General features: G+C 62.5%; 1 protein-coding gene across 3 annotated transcripts in view; it reads left to right on the top strand.

The window, feature by feature from the left end:
* The window catches only part of LOC111139154 (L1 cell adhesion molecule), a 14,039-nt gene extending 2,355 nt beyond the window's left edge, over positions 1 to 11,684 (top strand). The window contains exons 2-28 of one of the 3 annotated variants that reach the window (XM_022491311.1): positions 515 to 529; positions 1,013 to 1,118; positions 1,345 to 1,547; positions 2,492 to 2,614; positions 2,721 to 2,891; positions 3,143 to 3,254; positions 3,384 to 3,568; positions 3,718 to 3,849; positions 3,978 to 4,121; positions 4,709 to 4,820; positions 4,929 to 5,095; positions 5,185 to 5,341; positions 5,522 to 5,646; positions 5,756 to 5,866; positions 6,107 to 6,304; positions 6,492 to 6,562; positions 6,752 to 6,974; positions 7,444 to 7,559; positions 7,783 to 7,984; positions 8,067 to 8,189; positions 8,286 to 8,459; positions 8,561 to 8,680; positions 8,770 to 8,922; positions 9,335 to 9,469; positions 9,915 to 9,987; positions 10,094 to 10,105; positions 10,544 to 11,684. In XM_022491311.1, the coding sequence (XP_022347019.1) occupies positions 515 to 529; positions 1,013 to 1,118; positions 1,345 to 1,547; positions 2,492 to 2,614; positions 2,721 to 2,891; positions 3,143 to 3,254; positions 3,384 to 3,568; positions 3,718 to 3,849; positions 3,978 to 4,121; positions 4,709 to 4,820; positions 4,929 to 5,095; positions 5,185 to 5,341; positions 5,522 to 5,646; positions 5,756 to 5,866; positions 6,107 to 6,304; positions 6,492 to 6,562; positions 6,752 to 6,974; positions 7,444 to 7,559; positions 7,783 to 7,984; positions 8,067 to 8,189; positions 8,286 to 8,459; positions 8,561 to 8,680; positions 8,770 to 8,922; positions 9,335 to 9,469; positions 9,915 to 9,987; positions 10,094 to 10,105; positions 10,544 to 10,775 (3,695 nt within the window). In that variant the 3' untranslated portion in view covers positions 10,776 to 11,684. The remainder of the gene's footprint in view (positions 1 to 514; positions 530 to 1,012; positions 1,119 to 1,344; positions 1,548 to 2,491; positions 2,615 to 2,720; positions 2,892 to 3,142; positions 3,255 to 3,383; positions 3,569 to 3,717; positions 3,850 to 3,977; positions 4,122 to 4,708; positions 4,821 to 4,928; positions 5,096 to 5,184; positions 5,342 to 5,521; positions 5,647 to 5,755; positions 5,867 to 6,106; positions 6,305 to 6,491; positions 6,563 to 6,751; positions 6,975 to 7,443; positions 7,560 to 7,782; positions 7,985 to 8,066; positions 8,190 to 8,285; positions 8,460 to 8,560; positions 8,681 to 8,769; positions 8,923 to 9,334; positions 9,470 to 9,914; positions 9,988 to 10,093; positions 10,106 to 10,543) is intronic. The other 2 variants (XM_022491312.1, XM_022491313.1) reach the window with 2 other exon arrangements.
* The last annotated feature ends 1,609 nt before the right edge of the window (positions 11,685 to 13,293 follow it).

The following is a 13,293-nucleotide window of genomic DNA, read 5'->3' as shown; positions in this document are numbered from 1 at the left end:
TGGCCTCCGGAGGCTGGGCCTGGGTAATTGAAAACGCCTGAGCCGTGCTAATTGGATTAGGAGGGAAGTGGGCTGGAGCTGGGGAGGGCACCCGGGACGCTGGGCTTCCTGCCTCCCCAGCTTCTGAGGCACCCTGGGTGGAACGGGGATCAGTCCTGCAGGCCCTGCCAGGGGAAGGATGCAAGGGTCTGTCCAAAGGGCACTACTTGTAAAAGGCACAGATTTCTCCTGAGAGCTGCGGCCTGGACCCTGTGGCCATGACCCCGCCCCTGGGACCAGTGATGGGGACCCTGCCCTGTCCTCTGGGTCTTGACCTGCTACAATTCCAGCCTGGCATGTAACCCTTATGTTACCCCACCCGTGGCCCTGGTTCACTCCCTCCCCTTCCTCGGGGCGAGGGGGTGGGTCGGCGGGGGCGGGGTGGGCTTACTTCTGCCCCTGCCGTCGGGCGCCCTGCTGGGGCTTAGTGTCAGCATTTCTCTCTGCTCTCTCCCTTGCTGCCTGGATTCCTTAGATGAAGGATACCGGGGTAAGTTGGGGGAGGGTGGGAGTGTTTCCCAGGAGGCGGGCAAAGAGTGGTGCCTGCAGGTCCCCCTCCCGCATATCCTGCGTATGGCGCCCGCCGACTTCTCTGGCTCGTCTTTGTTCTGTCTCTGCCCCGGGCCTGGGCTTTCTTGCTCACCCTCCGGTGCTCTGTCCTCTCTGCTCCCCTCCCTCTATGGGACTTCCTGGTTTCTGTCTCTGGCTTCGTGTCTCTCTTAGATGTCTGTCTTCGTTCTTTGCGCTGCTATTCTCTCCATTCTGTCTCTTTCTACGTTTGCACCGTGTCCCCTTCTCTCCCTCTTTTCATGGCCCGCAAGCCCATGGCTCTCTAGCTCGTTCTTCCCCACCCCTCTCCCGTGGCCTTGGGACTCTAAGGGTTTCGAACCCTGCCGCCCTCCCAGTGGGACAGGGGTTGAGGCTGTGAAGCCAGACACTATCCTTGCCACATCTCTGTCTCTCCTGTCCCCAGTGATGGAACCACCTGTCATCACGGAACAGTCTCCACGGCGCCTGGTTGTCTTCCCTACAGATGACATCAGCCTCAAGTGTGAGGCCAGTGGCAAACCTGAAGTGCAGTGAGTGACCTTCACCTTCTAAGCCCTCAGCTTGTGGTCCCCGTGCCTCCCAGGACCACCCAAATTCTGCGCCCAGACACCCCAGATGTCTCTCGTCACCCTTGGTCCTTGCCCTGCCTGGCCCATCCCCAGGGTCCCTGGCTGCTCAAAGCCTGGCCTCTGGCCTGTTCCAGCCCCTTTCCTGGGTTCCTGGGCCTCAGGCCTCTGAGCCCTTTTCTGCCCACAGGTTCCGCTGGACTCGGGATGGCGTCCACTTCAAACCCAAGGAGGAAGTGGGTGTGACCGTGCACCAGGCACCACACTCTGGCTCCTTCACCATCACGGGCAACAACAGCAACTTTGCCCAGAGGTTCCAGGGCACCTACCGCTGCTTTGCCAGCAACAAGCTGGGCACAGCCATGTCCCATGAGATCCAGCTCATGGCTGAGGGTGCGACACACTGCAGGAGCCTGGGAGGGCCTGGGGCACACAAGACGGTCCCCGAACAGGTCTCAGGGAGCTGGCACGGGAGTCCAGGCTGGGAGCCATGGCCCTCCTGCTGGCAGTTTAGTGTGTGGAAGAGTCTGGGGGCCCCGCCAGCTGCAGCCACCTTCCTCCACTCTCCAGCACTGTCTCCCTCCTTCCGTGCTTTGTCCCTCTCTCCGCTATCTTTCTGGTCACCTCTAGCTCCCCTTCCCTCGCTTCTGCCTCTGGGCTTTGTCCTGCCTTGGCCTCCGGGGCCCTCCTCACGACTCCCGCCCACAGGCTCAGGCTTGTTGAGCTGCCTTGCTCCTCCCTGGGCTTGGCCTTCTGTCCCCTCTGCATCTCTGCAGTCCCTTCTCGTTCTCCACAGCTCATGGGTCATGTCTTGCCACCTCCCCAGCATTCTGTGGCCCCTTTCCTCTGCTTTCCCTCCTCCCTGCTGCCTCCCTCTCCACCTCCGACCTGGCACTCTGTCTCCCTCCTCCGGTGCTCGCTCTCCAGCTCTGTCTTTATCTGTGCCTTCCTCTCCCTGGGGTTTTCCCTCTACATCCCATCCTCCCTGAGCTTTCTGCCTCTCCACCCCTCTGGTTACCTTGGCGACTGTTGCCATGGTTTCTGTGTCAGGATGATGGAAGGGTCTGTGACTCCCACATCCTTCCACAACTCCCCTCCCCCATCACTGCACCACAGCCCCCCCCCATCTTAGGCCTCTGGGTGGGAGCTGAGAATTGTGAAGGGTTAACCCTTCACAGTCCTCTGCTCTTCTACCTAGCCTCTCCTTTGCACGCGGAAGGTCTCAGCCTTGAGCCCAGAAAGGCCCTCCCACAGGGCGTCTGTCCTCCTTTTCCCTGCCCTGCCCTGCCTTGACCAGGAGTTGGGGCCCATAGCACCAGCCTGTCTGTCCCCTCTAGGTGCCCCCAAGTGGCCAAAAGAGACGGTGAAGCCTGTAGAGGTGGAGGAGGGGGAGTCGGTGGTCTTGCCTTGCCACCCTCCGCCCAGCGCTGAGCCGCTCCGAATCTACTGGATGAACAGCAGTGGGTGCCCACGAGGGGCTGCTGGCTGGGGAGAAGGTGGCAGCGGGTACCTCTCCCTGGGTGGGGGTCTGACCTTTGCTTCCTTGCCCCCTACCCGTCCCCGCAGAGATCTTGCACATCAAGCAGGATGAGCGGGTGACGATGGGTCAGAACGGCAATCTCTACTTTGCCAACGTCCTCACCTCGGACAACCACTCGGACTACATCTGCCACGCCCACTTCCCTGGCACCCGGACCATCATCCAGAAGGAACCCATTGACCTCCGGGTCAAGGCCAGTGAGTCCCAAAGACTCGGACACCTGCCCACCCCCCCACCCAGGCACGACCCAGCCCAAAGATCAGACGGCTTCAGGCTCCCGCCAGGACTGCTCGACCCCCACTTGCACCCTGGCCAGACCCCGTCCTGGGAGGCCAGAACAGAGACGGGTCCTTCCTTTAGAACAGAGGAGGAAACAGGCCCCACCCAGGACCTCACAGGGGAGTCATCTACCCTGGCAACTTCATGGGTGCTTCCTTTCTCCTCCCAGCCAACAGCATGATCGACAGGAAGCCTCGCCTGCTCTTCCCCACCAACTCCAGCAGCCACCTGGTGGCCCTGCAGGGGCAGCCGCTGGTCCTGGAGTGCATCGCCGAGGGCTTGTGAGTCTGGGGGCCCTGGGTGGGGGTGGGCAGATGGGGGGGGTCTCTGTCTCTGGCCCAGGCTGAGCAGCCTTGTGCTCTCTCCGATGTGCTCTGCCCCCACGCCCCGCCCCGCTTGGCCCCGGGCAGCCCTACGCCCACCATCAAGTGGCTGCGCCCCAGTGGCCCCATGCCGGCTGACCGAGTCGCCTACCAGAACCACAACAAGACGCTGCAGCTGCTAAACGTGGCGGAGGAGGACGACGGCGAGTACCGGTGCCTGGCAGAGAACTCGCTGGGCAGCGACCGGCACACCTACTACGTCACTGTGGAGGGTAAGGTGCCTCCCTGGGCCACACTGGCTCCTGGGGTGACCTCCAGGGACAGGAGCCTGCAGTGCCCAAGGTGGTGGTGGGGTGGGGGGTGGCCAGGGGTGGGGCGACGCGGCGGCTGCTTGCTCAGGGCAGCCCCCCGCCCCCCGCAGCTGCCCCCTACTGGCTGCACAAGCCCCAGAGTCATCTGTACGGGCCCGGGGAGACCGCCCGCCTGGACTGCCAGGTGCAGGGGAGGCCCCAGCCCGAGGTCACCTGGAGAATCAATGGCATTCCTGTGGAGGGTGAGTGGGGCCTTGGGAAGGGGCAGGGAGCCTGGGGGAGCCCTGGGGTGGGAGGGGAGGGTGAGGGGGGCCTCGGCGTGCCTCACGGCTCTGCCCTGGACCCCCGGACGCAACTGCTGCTCACGCAGAGCTGGCTAAGGACCAGAAGTACCGGATCCAGCGTGGGGCCTTGATCCTGAGCCATGTGCAGCCCAGCGACACGATGGTGACGCAGTGCGAGGCCCGCAACCGGCATGGGCTCCTGCTGGCCAATGCCTACATCTATGTCGTTCGTGAGTAACCTGTCTGTCACCCGGCGAGGCCACTGGACTGACTCGGCCAACAGCTGCTTTGTCTGCCATGGCTGCCTCTCTCCTCCCCGGGTTCCTTCACCCCATCTCGCTCCCACCTTTGTCAGCAGCGTGGGGCAGGGTTGGGGGCGGTGGTGTGGAGGAAGGGCAGGGGCTGGCCACCATTTACAGCTGACAGGGTGGCTCCAGACAGTGCACCCGCCCACCATGTGTCACTGAGAGGAGGCCCTGTGTCTCTGAGGCCAGCCTGGTGCTTCCTCTCTCGGAGCCTCTGGAAAGGCAGGGATGGGCCAGGAAGGCTTTCAGGAAGAGGTGGGCTGTTGGCAGGGCCTCATGTAATTGGTCAAACTTGGGTGCTTGGGATGGGAGGCATAGCTGAGGCCTACTGGAAAGCAGAGGCTCAGCCTGGGTACAGGGAAGCAAGACGGGCAGGCTCTTGGGGACCTGAGAATGGCCCCTGAGCCCATCCGGGAGAGGCTGGCCTGCTGAGCCCTCGCCTACGCTGATGACTTACGCACCCTCGCCCTACCCTGAGCCCTGCCTGTCCCCTGTAACTACTTCTCCCCCAGAGCTTCCTGCCAAGATCCTGACCCCAGACAACGAGACCTACATGGCAGTCGAGGGCAGCACCGCCTATCTTCTGTGCAAGGCCTTTGGAGCCCCTGTGCCCAGTGTCCAGTGGTGAGTGACCCCTCCCCAGTGGGGTGCCTCCAAACCACCTTCTGGCCCAGGGAGGGCAGGGCCCCCAGCTGGCTGGGCTCTGAGCCGGGCCTGCCCTGCTCACTCCAGGCTGGACAAGGAAGGGAAGACCGTGCTGCGGGATGAACGTTTCTTCCCCTACACCAATGGGACCCTGGGCATCCGGGACCTCCAGGCCAATGACACTGGCCACTACTTCTGCCAGGCCACCAATGACCAGAACAATGTGACCATTGTGGCTAACCTGCAGGTCAAAGGTCTGATGTGATCAGCAACACCTCCAGGAGGGAGGGTTAGGGTCTCTGGAGAACACCGGTGTGACCCCCCTTTCCTTCCTTGCCCTCAGATGCCACTCAGATCACGCAGGGGCCACAGAGTGCAATCGAGAAGAAAGGCTCAAAAGTGACTTTCACGTGCCAGGCCTCCTTTGACCCCTCCTTGCAGCACAGCATCACTTGGCGAGGGGACGGTCGAAACCTTCAGGAGTCTGGGGACAGTGACAAGTGCGGACCCGGCCCCAACCTCGGCCTGGTGGAAGCGGGCAGAGTGGGGAAGCAGGACGTCCAGACGTCCTGGCCTCGTCCACGGGGGGCGCTCCTGCCTTGAGCAGGGAGGTTCTGGCAAACGAGGGAGGGGAAGGGAGCAGAACAAAGGGACAAGCATGCGCCCCCTACCCCCAGCAGGTACTTCATAGAGGAGGGGCGCCTGGTCATCCACAGCCTGGACTACAGTGACCAGGGCAACTACAGCTGTGTGGCTGGCACCGAGCTGGACGTGGTGGAGAGCCGGGCCCAGCTCCTGGTGGTGGGTGAGTCCCAGGATGGTATTGGGCTGTCGGCCTGGGCGCCCCCCTCCAGCTGGGGTGGGGGTGGCCGGCTGGTATTCGGGCCAGAGAATCCACTCTCCATGACCCGCAGGGAGCCCCGGGCCGGTGCCCCAGCTGGAGCTGTCCGACCGCCACCTGCTGGAGCAGAGCCAGGTGCGCCTGTCTTGGAGACCCGCCGAGGACCATAACGCCCCCATTGAGAGTAAGAGGCCTGAGCGTGCCCCCCAGCCCCCACCCGGCCGCCCCTGGTCACCTTCCCTCCTGGTGGGACTCCTCCTCCTGGGACCACGGCTCCATGACGGACCCCACTCCGTGGGGCTCGCGGTTCCTCCCCAGCCTCTGAGGTTGCCTGTTGCCTTGGGCACTCCCTTTCCCGTTCAGGGAGAGTCGGGCTTGTACCCCTGTCTGCCCCTCCCCCATTCACTGGTTCACTTCCTGGCAGAGTATGACATTGAATTTGAAGACAAGGAGATGGCGCCTCAGGAATGGTACAGTCTGGGCAAGGTGCCCGGGAACCAGACCTCCACCACCCTCAAGCTCTCGCCCTACGTGCGCTACTCCTTCCGAGTTACTGCCATCAACAAGTACGGGCCTGGAGAGCCCAGCCCGGCCTCCGAGACCGTGGTCACACCTGAGGCAGGTGAGCCACCTGGGGTCCAAGGGGAAGAGATGGCCTACCCGAGCCCCTCTGCTGGAGCCAGAGCTCGCTCAGAGCTTCTGGCTCCTGGCTTCCAAGCGCCAGAAAGGGCCCCCTCCTTCCTTGGCCTTGGCCTTCACAGCCTCGGTGGAAGCCCACAGCTCTGATGTGTTATCATGTTATTTTCTAGCCCCGGAGAAGAACCCTGTGGACGTGAAGGGGGAAGGGAACGAGACCAGCAACATGGTCATCACTTGGAAGGTGAGGGGCCCCTGGGCTGAGCATGCCCCAGGACATCAGGCCAGGATGCGAGATGCGGGTGTCGGCTGCTCCCCCGACTGTGCGAAGGATCAGAAGACAACAGGACATGAGGCTGGGCTCCGGAGTGGGTCAGCTGAGGGGGGAGGTGCTGTTGGCTGACCAGCTCCGCTTCTGCTCACCCCTCTCCAGCCCCTTAGATGGATGGACTGGAATGCCCCCCAGGTTCAGTACCGTGTCCAGTGGCGCCCTCAAGGGACACGGGGTGCCTGGCAGGAACAGATCGTGAGCGACCCCTTGCTGGTTGTGTCCAACACGTCCACCTTTGTGCCTTATGAGATCAAAGTCCAGGCCGTCAACAGCCAGGGCAAGGGCCCTGAGCCGCAGATTACCATTGGCTACTCGGGGGAAGACTGTGAGTATTGGGCAAACGCTGGCCAGGTCCCCAGCCCTCCCTCCATGCTGGGGCTCTCAATAGAGCATTTCCTAGGAGCAAGGACATTTTCTTCCCTAACCATAGTGCCCCCACGAAGTACAGAAGTTTATCGTTGATCATTGAGACACTGTTTTTCTAGTCGGCGGCTGACATCCCGGGTGTACCCGTCCGCGCTGTCTTCCGCCCAGTCCAGGATCCAATCCAGACCCCCCGTCAGGTCTAGTTGTCCTGCGCCTTTCCTTTCCTTGCATCTGGAACATTACTAGACACTGATTTTGGTCACCTGGTCAAGATCCTTTCTCCCTTGCAACTAATAGACGGTCTGCCAGGAGAGCCTGACACCAGGCGCACCCCATAGAGCAGCCAGATCCATCTTCCTTCTGTGGGAGGGTTCTGGGCTGGCCTCCGGATGCCACAGGTCCTCATCCCTGTCGCCGGCTACTTGCAGACCCCCAGGCAAGCCCTGAGCTGGAAGGCGTCAAGATCCTCAACTCTAGCGCCGTGCTGGTCAGGTGGTGGCCGGTGGACCCCGCCCAGGTCAAGGGCCACCTCCGAGGATACAATGTAAGGAAGGGTTCAAGGTGTGGGGGTGGCGGGATCCCCAGGGTGATGCATGAGGCCACCAGGAGTAGCAGCCCTGGGGTGGGCCTCTGCCACCTGGGCTGCTCTCCCAGGAGTCCTTGGGGTGGGAGGAAAGGGTCCCCATTGAGGGCAGTGGGACGCAGGCCTGAGGAGGTGCGCTGCCTGCTGCCTTCTACACTACGGGGTCTCCTGCCCCTCTCCGAAGGTGACGTACTGGTGGGAGGGCAGTCAGAGGAAGCACAGCAAGAGGCATGTCCACAGAGGCCACGTGGTGGTGCCCGCCAACACCACCAGCGCCGTCCTGGGAGGCCTGCGGCCCTACAGCTCCTACCGTCTGGAGGTGCAGGCCTTCAATGGCCGGGGACTGGGGCCCGCCAGCGAGATGGCCTTCAAGACTCCCGAGGGAGGTGAGCCTGGGCCCCGCCCCCGCCCCATCCCCCACCTGGCGGCCCCAGGCGAGGACCTGCCGCTCTTCTCTGTGCCCCACAGTGCCAGGCCACCCTGAGGCCCTGCATCTGGAGTGCCAGTCAGACACCAGCCTGCTGCTGCACTGGCAGCCGCCGCTCAGCCACAACGGCGTGCTCACCGGCTACGTGCTCTCCTACCGCCCTCGTGCGTGGGGCGCGGCCGAGGAGTGGGGGGGAGCTTGGGGGGGGCGGGGGGAGGCAGAGCTGGCAGCCAGGGCCAACTCCCCGCCTCTCCCCACAGTGGATGACGGGGACAAGGAGCAGCTGTCCTTTGACCTTCCGGACCCCGAGCTTCGGACACACAACCTGACTAACCTCAGCCCGCACCTGCGGTACCGCTTCCGGCTGCAGGCCACCACCAAGGAGGGCCCCGGGGAGGCCATCGTGCGGGAGGGAGGCACCATGGCCTTATCCGGTGAGCGGCAGGGGCTGAGGAGGCCCCCGACCCGCAGCCAGGCCCCAGGAGGGCCAGCCTCGGGCTGCCTCGAGGACCCACAACCTCCTCTTGCTCCCCAGGGACCCCGGATTTTGGCAACATCTCGGCCATGGCCGGCGAGAATTACAGCGTGGTCTCCTGGGTCCCCAAGGAGGGCCAGTGCAACTTTGGGTTCCAGATCTGGTTCAAAGCCCTGGGGGGTGAGCACAAAGAGGGGCCCCCCGGGGCTGGCACAACCCGGGCTGCTGCCTGGCATTCCTGCTCATTCCTGCCGCCCTCACCCCTGCAGACGAGAAGATGAGCCCCCATCTGCCCCCACAGTACGTCAGCTACAACCAGAGCTCCTACACACAGTGGGACCTGCAGCCCGACACCGACTACGAGATCCACCTGCTCAAGGAGAGGGTGCTCCTTAAGATGGCCGTGAAGACCAACGGCACCGGTGAGGCTTCTGTCGGCTCCGCGTGCCTGCCGCTGCCCCAGGCCCCAGGCCATGGCTCTGCTGTCCTCCTGGAATCTGGGGGCCGCTTGGCCCGGATTGAGAAGTCCGGGCCCCTGAAATGGCCTCTTTCTGTATCCTTCTGTTTTTTAACCGTTTCCGGGGCAGTCATCTTTGCAGAAGGTCCTCCTCCCCACCCCCTGCCCCCCGGCGGCCCCCCCCCCCCCTGGTCGAGTGTCAGTTTCAAGCACGATTCAATGCCAGGTCATCACTGCCCCCCTCCTCTGCCCCCAGCCCCTGGGGTGTCTGCGGGCCTGGCCCTCCCCCAGCCCTTTCGGGTCCCCAAGGGCAGAAGGCTGGGAGCGCGGGTCTCGCTGGGGCCCAGGCTCAGTGTCTTCGGGACCCCCCCCCCCAGGCCGTGTGAGGCTCCCTCCCGCCGGCTTCGCCACTGAGGGCTGGTTCATCGGCTTCATCAGCGCCGTCGTCCTCCTGCTTCTCGTCTTGCTCATCCTCTGCTTTATCAAGCGCAGCAAAGGCGGCAAGTACTCTGGTAAGCGAGGCCGGCAGCCACCGAGTGGGAGGCGGGGCCCAGGCTCACCTCCCTCGGGGGGTCTTGAAGGCCGTCTCGCTGGCGGGCCCCAGTCCCCGGTCATGGAAGGCCTGCACCTCCAGATGGTAGGAGCTGTAGGGCCACAGGCCTTCCAGGACGGCGCTGGTGGTGGTCATGGGCACCCGAGTCACTGGCAGGATGGCATGGCTGCATGGGGACAGGCAAGTGGCCCCACAGAGCTTCCGTGTACACTGGCAGCACGTGGCGCTCAGGCTCATGTGGGGTGAGGGGTCTGCCTCGAAGACTTCCCAGCTTCTGAGTACTGCCAAGAGAGAACGGGGGCACTCAGGGCACAGAGGGTCTCCAGCCTGGGGATGGGGCCCAGTGCCCAGAGGCAGGCAGGGGTGGGAGAGGAAGCTGGGCCTTCTCTGTGTCTGTGTCTCAGTGAAGGATAAGGAGGACACCCACGTGGACTCTGAGGCCCGGCCGATGAAGGACGAGACCTTCGGCGAGTACAGGTGAGCCCAGGGATAAGAGTGGGGCCTGGCTGGCCACCCGGCACCACCCTTGCTTTCATATCTGACCCTATCTCTCTCTCTCTTCCGTGCTGCTGGGTGATGTCAGGTCCCTGGAGAGGTAAGACGGGGGTGGTGGGAAGATACTGGCACAGCCTGATGGCGGGGGCTGTTCCGCGGACAGTACCCCGGGGTTCTGCCATCCCCCAGCCTTCCGGCCCCGCAGCTCCCTGTTTCGGGGAGAAGCCGACATGCCCCAACCCGTCCCCACACTGATGCCCAGTTTGTGGGTCTGCTGTCACCTGTAGGCTGAGCACCCACTTCCTTCCTCTTGGCCCCTGGATCCTGGGCATGCCCCAATCCTGCCCCTCTGGTGGTGTGCACCCCACCTGCCCTCCCGGGCCATGGGGCAAGGATGAGGACTTCTTCCTCAAATGAAAGGCAGGTGGAACCTGGGCCCCGCCCTCCAGCCGGGCCTCCTCCCTCAGGCTAGACCTGCCCGCTCCTGCTGGGCTCCCCCGGGCAGCCTCCCACTCCCTCCCGCCGTCTGTCCTCACAGTGACAACGAGGAGAAGGCCTTTGGCAGCAGCCAGCCGTCCCTCAATGGAGACATCAAGCCCCTGGGCAGCGATGACAGCCTGGCCGACTACGGGGGCAGTGTGGACGTCCAGTTTAATGAGGATGGCTCCTTCATCGGCCAGTACAGTGGCAAGAAGGAGAAGGAGGCCACCGGAGGCAATGACAGCTCAGGGGCTGCCTCCCCCATCAACCCTGCCGGGGCGCTAGAGTAGCGCGTTCCAGCCAGGCAAGGCCAGGCAGGGCCAAGTCTGGGGCCGGGCTACAGGGGAGTCAGAGGCCAAGACCCCCGAGCCCAGCACCTGTGCTGACCTTGGGACTGAGGCTCCATCCACTCCCTTCCAGGCCTCGGCCCCACCCTCCCGGCCCTGGGCCTGCGGGAGGCTTGAAGTTGGGGGCAGAGGAGAGGAGCTCACTGCCTCTGAACCCCTTCTGACTACCCGGTCCCCACTTTATTGCCAAAACCCAGCTGCACACCTTCTTGGGCACGCACTGCTTTGTTCCAGCTCGGGGACCAATCACTCGCCCACCAAGAGCCTGCAGGGCCGTGGTTGGGCAGAGAGGAAGTAGGGGTGGCCACTCTTCGGACAGCCTGGCTGGGGTTGGGGACAGGACTCGGTGTCCCCACCATCTGCTCCAATCAGGACGGGAGCTGGGCAAGCTGGCCGCGGGGGCGGAGGAGGCCATCTGGAGGGCCCAGAGTCCCCACCTCACAGTATCAAGCTGGTCGCCACCTTCCTCCACTGCCCGCTCCACCCCGCGGCCGGCTTCCCGGAGCTCTGCACACATGCTGCCTTCAGTGCCCACCAGACAACATCCAAGTGGCCTCTGTCACTGCCAGGGCATGGGGCAGGCACGTTTCCCCGCTGCCCCCGCCACTGCCTGCAGCCCAGGACCCTCTAGCCACCCTGCCCGGTCCGAGTAGAACCCCTCCTCAGCCTCCCCTGCCCCTCAGCCTTGGGAATGTAAATACACCGTGATCTTGAAAGTTTGTGCCCTCGCCTTTCCCCATATGCCACTAGTGTAGGCAGATGTCTGAGTCTCTAGGTGGTTTCTAGGTTTTATAGCAATTAGCTTTGATGATCCCATCCTAGGAAAAATAAAAACAGACACACACACACACACACACACACACACACACAGAGACACACACACACAGGAAAAAGGAAAGATTGGTTCTCCCAGCTCTGCCGCGCTCCTGCCTGGCAGCTACGGTCTCCCTGTATGCCTTTGCTTGGTCTGTTGATGAGCCCTTTACAAAAAAACAAAAGAAATATATATATATGTACATAAATATCAGAATTATGACAGGCAAATAAAAACCTGTGACTGAAGACAAGCTGTGTCATTTTACCGAGCACACTGGCCTTAAGTGGACCTGAAGGGCCGGCCCCTGGCTCTCCAAGGGGAGGTCCGGTTCCTTCCCCACAGTTCAAGGGCAGCCCGTGTTTCATCTGCAACCAAGCACGGAAAGCATCTGAAGAGAATTTCTTTCCCCCAGTTACCCCCTTCCTGCTGCCAAATCAGCCCCCCTGGCGCTGAACCCGAGCTCTTGGCCCTCCCGGCCCCCAAGGCTGAGCTGCAGGCCGTTGAGGTCACCTGCCTTTCCCAGGCCGTGGCCTCTCAGGGCTTGCCCTCTTTTCTGCATATCTCATTCTCCTGTCGCTGTTGATCAGTCCTGTGGGCCCACGAACATGCTGTCCCAGCTACTGTCACTAAAAACACCGGCTCTCCCAGCACACGCCCCTCCGGTCCTTGCCCCGGTTCCGCACTCCAGTAGACAGCGAATCCCTTCAAGGCTCCTCCACACTCGTCATCCCGGCTTAACCTCCAGCCGTAGCAGTCAACGTCCGCTTCTTGTCCCCAGAATCAGGGCTTTTTGTGACATAACAAGGAGATGTTTTGCTCAGCTGAAGGTCCATCCCCCCTCCTCTTTTGCACTGAGGTGGGGACCGGTGGAAAGTGAGCGGATGGGGAGCGTTGAGGCTGGGCCTTCCCCTGCCCCAGTCCATCTCATCGCTGGAAACCGAGTGTGGCCTGGGAAGGGCTGACTACAGGGCATTTCCGACCTGGGGCCCTGGCGACGGGGAGTCGTTCCATCAGCCCTGGGCTGCCTTCCTAGAAGTGTGTTCACTCGTGGCACAGAGCTTAACTCAGGGCTTGAACTCGAGACCCTGGGATCGAGACCTGAGCTGAGATCAAGAGTCGGACCCTTAGCCGACTGAGCCACCCAGGTGCCCCAGACTTGGGTTTTTAAAGCAAGTTTAGGGGGGCGCCCGGCTGCTTTAGTCGGTAGTGTGTGACTCTTGATCTTTGGGTCATGAGTTCAAGCCTCACGTTCTGAGTGGAGCCTACTTAAAACATTAAAAAAAGGGGCGCCTGGGTGGCTCAGTGGATTAAGCCTCTGCCTTTGGCTCAGGTCATGATCTCAGGGTCCTGGGATCGAGTCCCACATCGGGTTCTCTGCTCACCGGGGAGCCTGCTTCCCCCTCTCTCTGCCTGCCTCTCTGCCTACTTGTGATCTCTCTCTCTCTGTCAAATAAAGAAATAAAATCTTTTTAAAAAAGATAAAAAGGGCACCTGGGTGGCTCAGTGGGTTAAAGCCTCTGCTTTCGGCTCAGGTCATGATCCCAGGGTTCTAGGATCGAGCCCCACATCGGGCTCTCTGCTCGGCAGGGAGCCTGCTTTCCTTCCTCTTTCTCTGCCTGCCTCTCTGCCTACTTGTGATCTGTC

The sequence above is a fragment of the Enhydra lutris genome, unplaced genomic scaffold, assembly GCF_002288905.1.
Source record: "Enhydra lutris kenyoni isolate GAN:26980312 unplaced genomic scaffold, ASM228890v2 scaffoldscaffold96, whole genome shotgun sequence".
NCBI classification, from domain to species: Eukaryota; Metazoa; Chordata; class Mammalia; order Carnivora; family Mustelidae; genus Enhydra; species Enhydra lutris.
The sequence above is the reverse complement of the archived record's forward strand: the minus strand, read 5'-3'. Positions and strand labels throughout refer to the sequence as shown.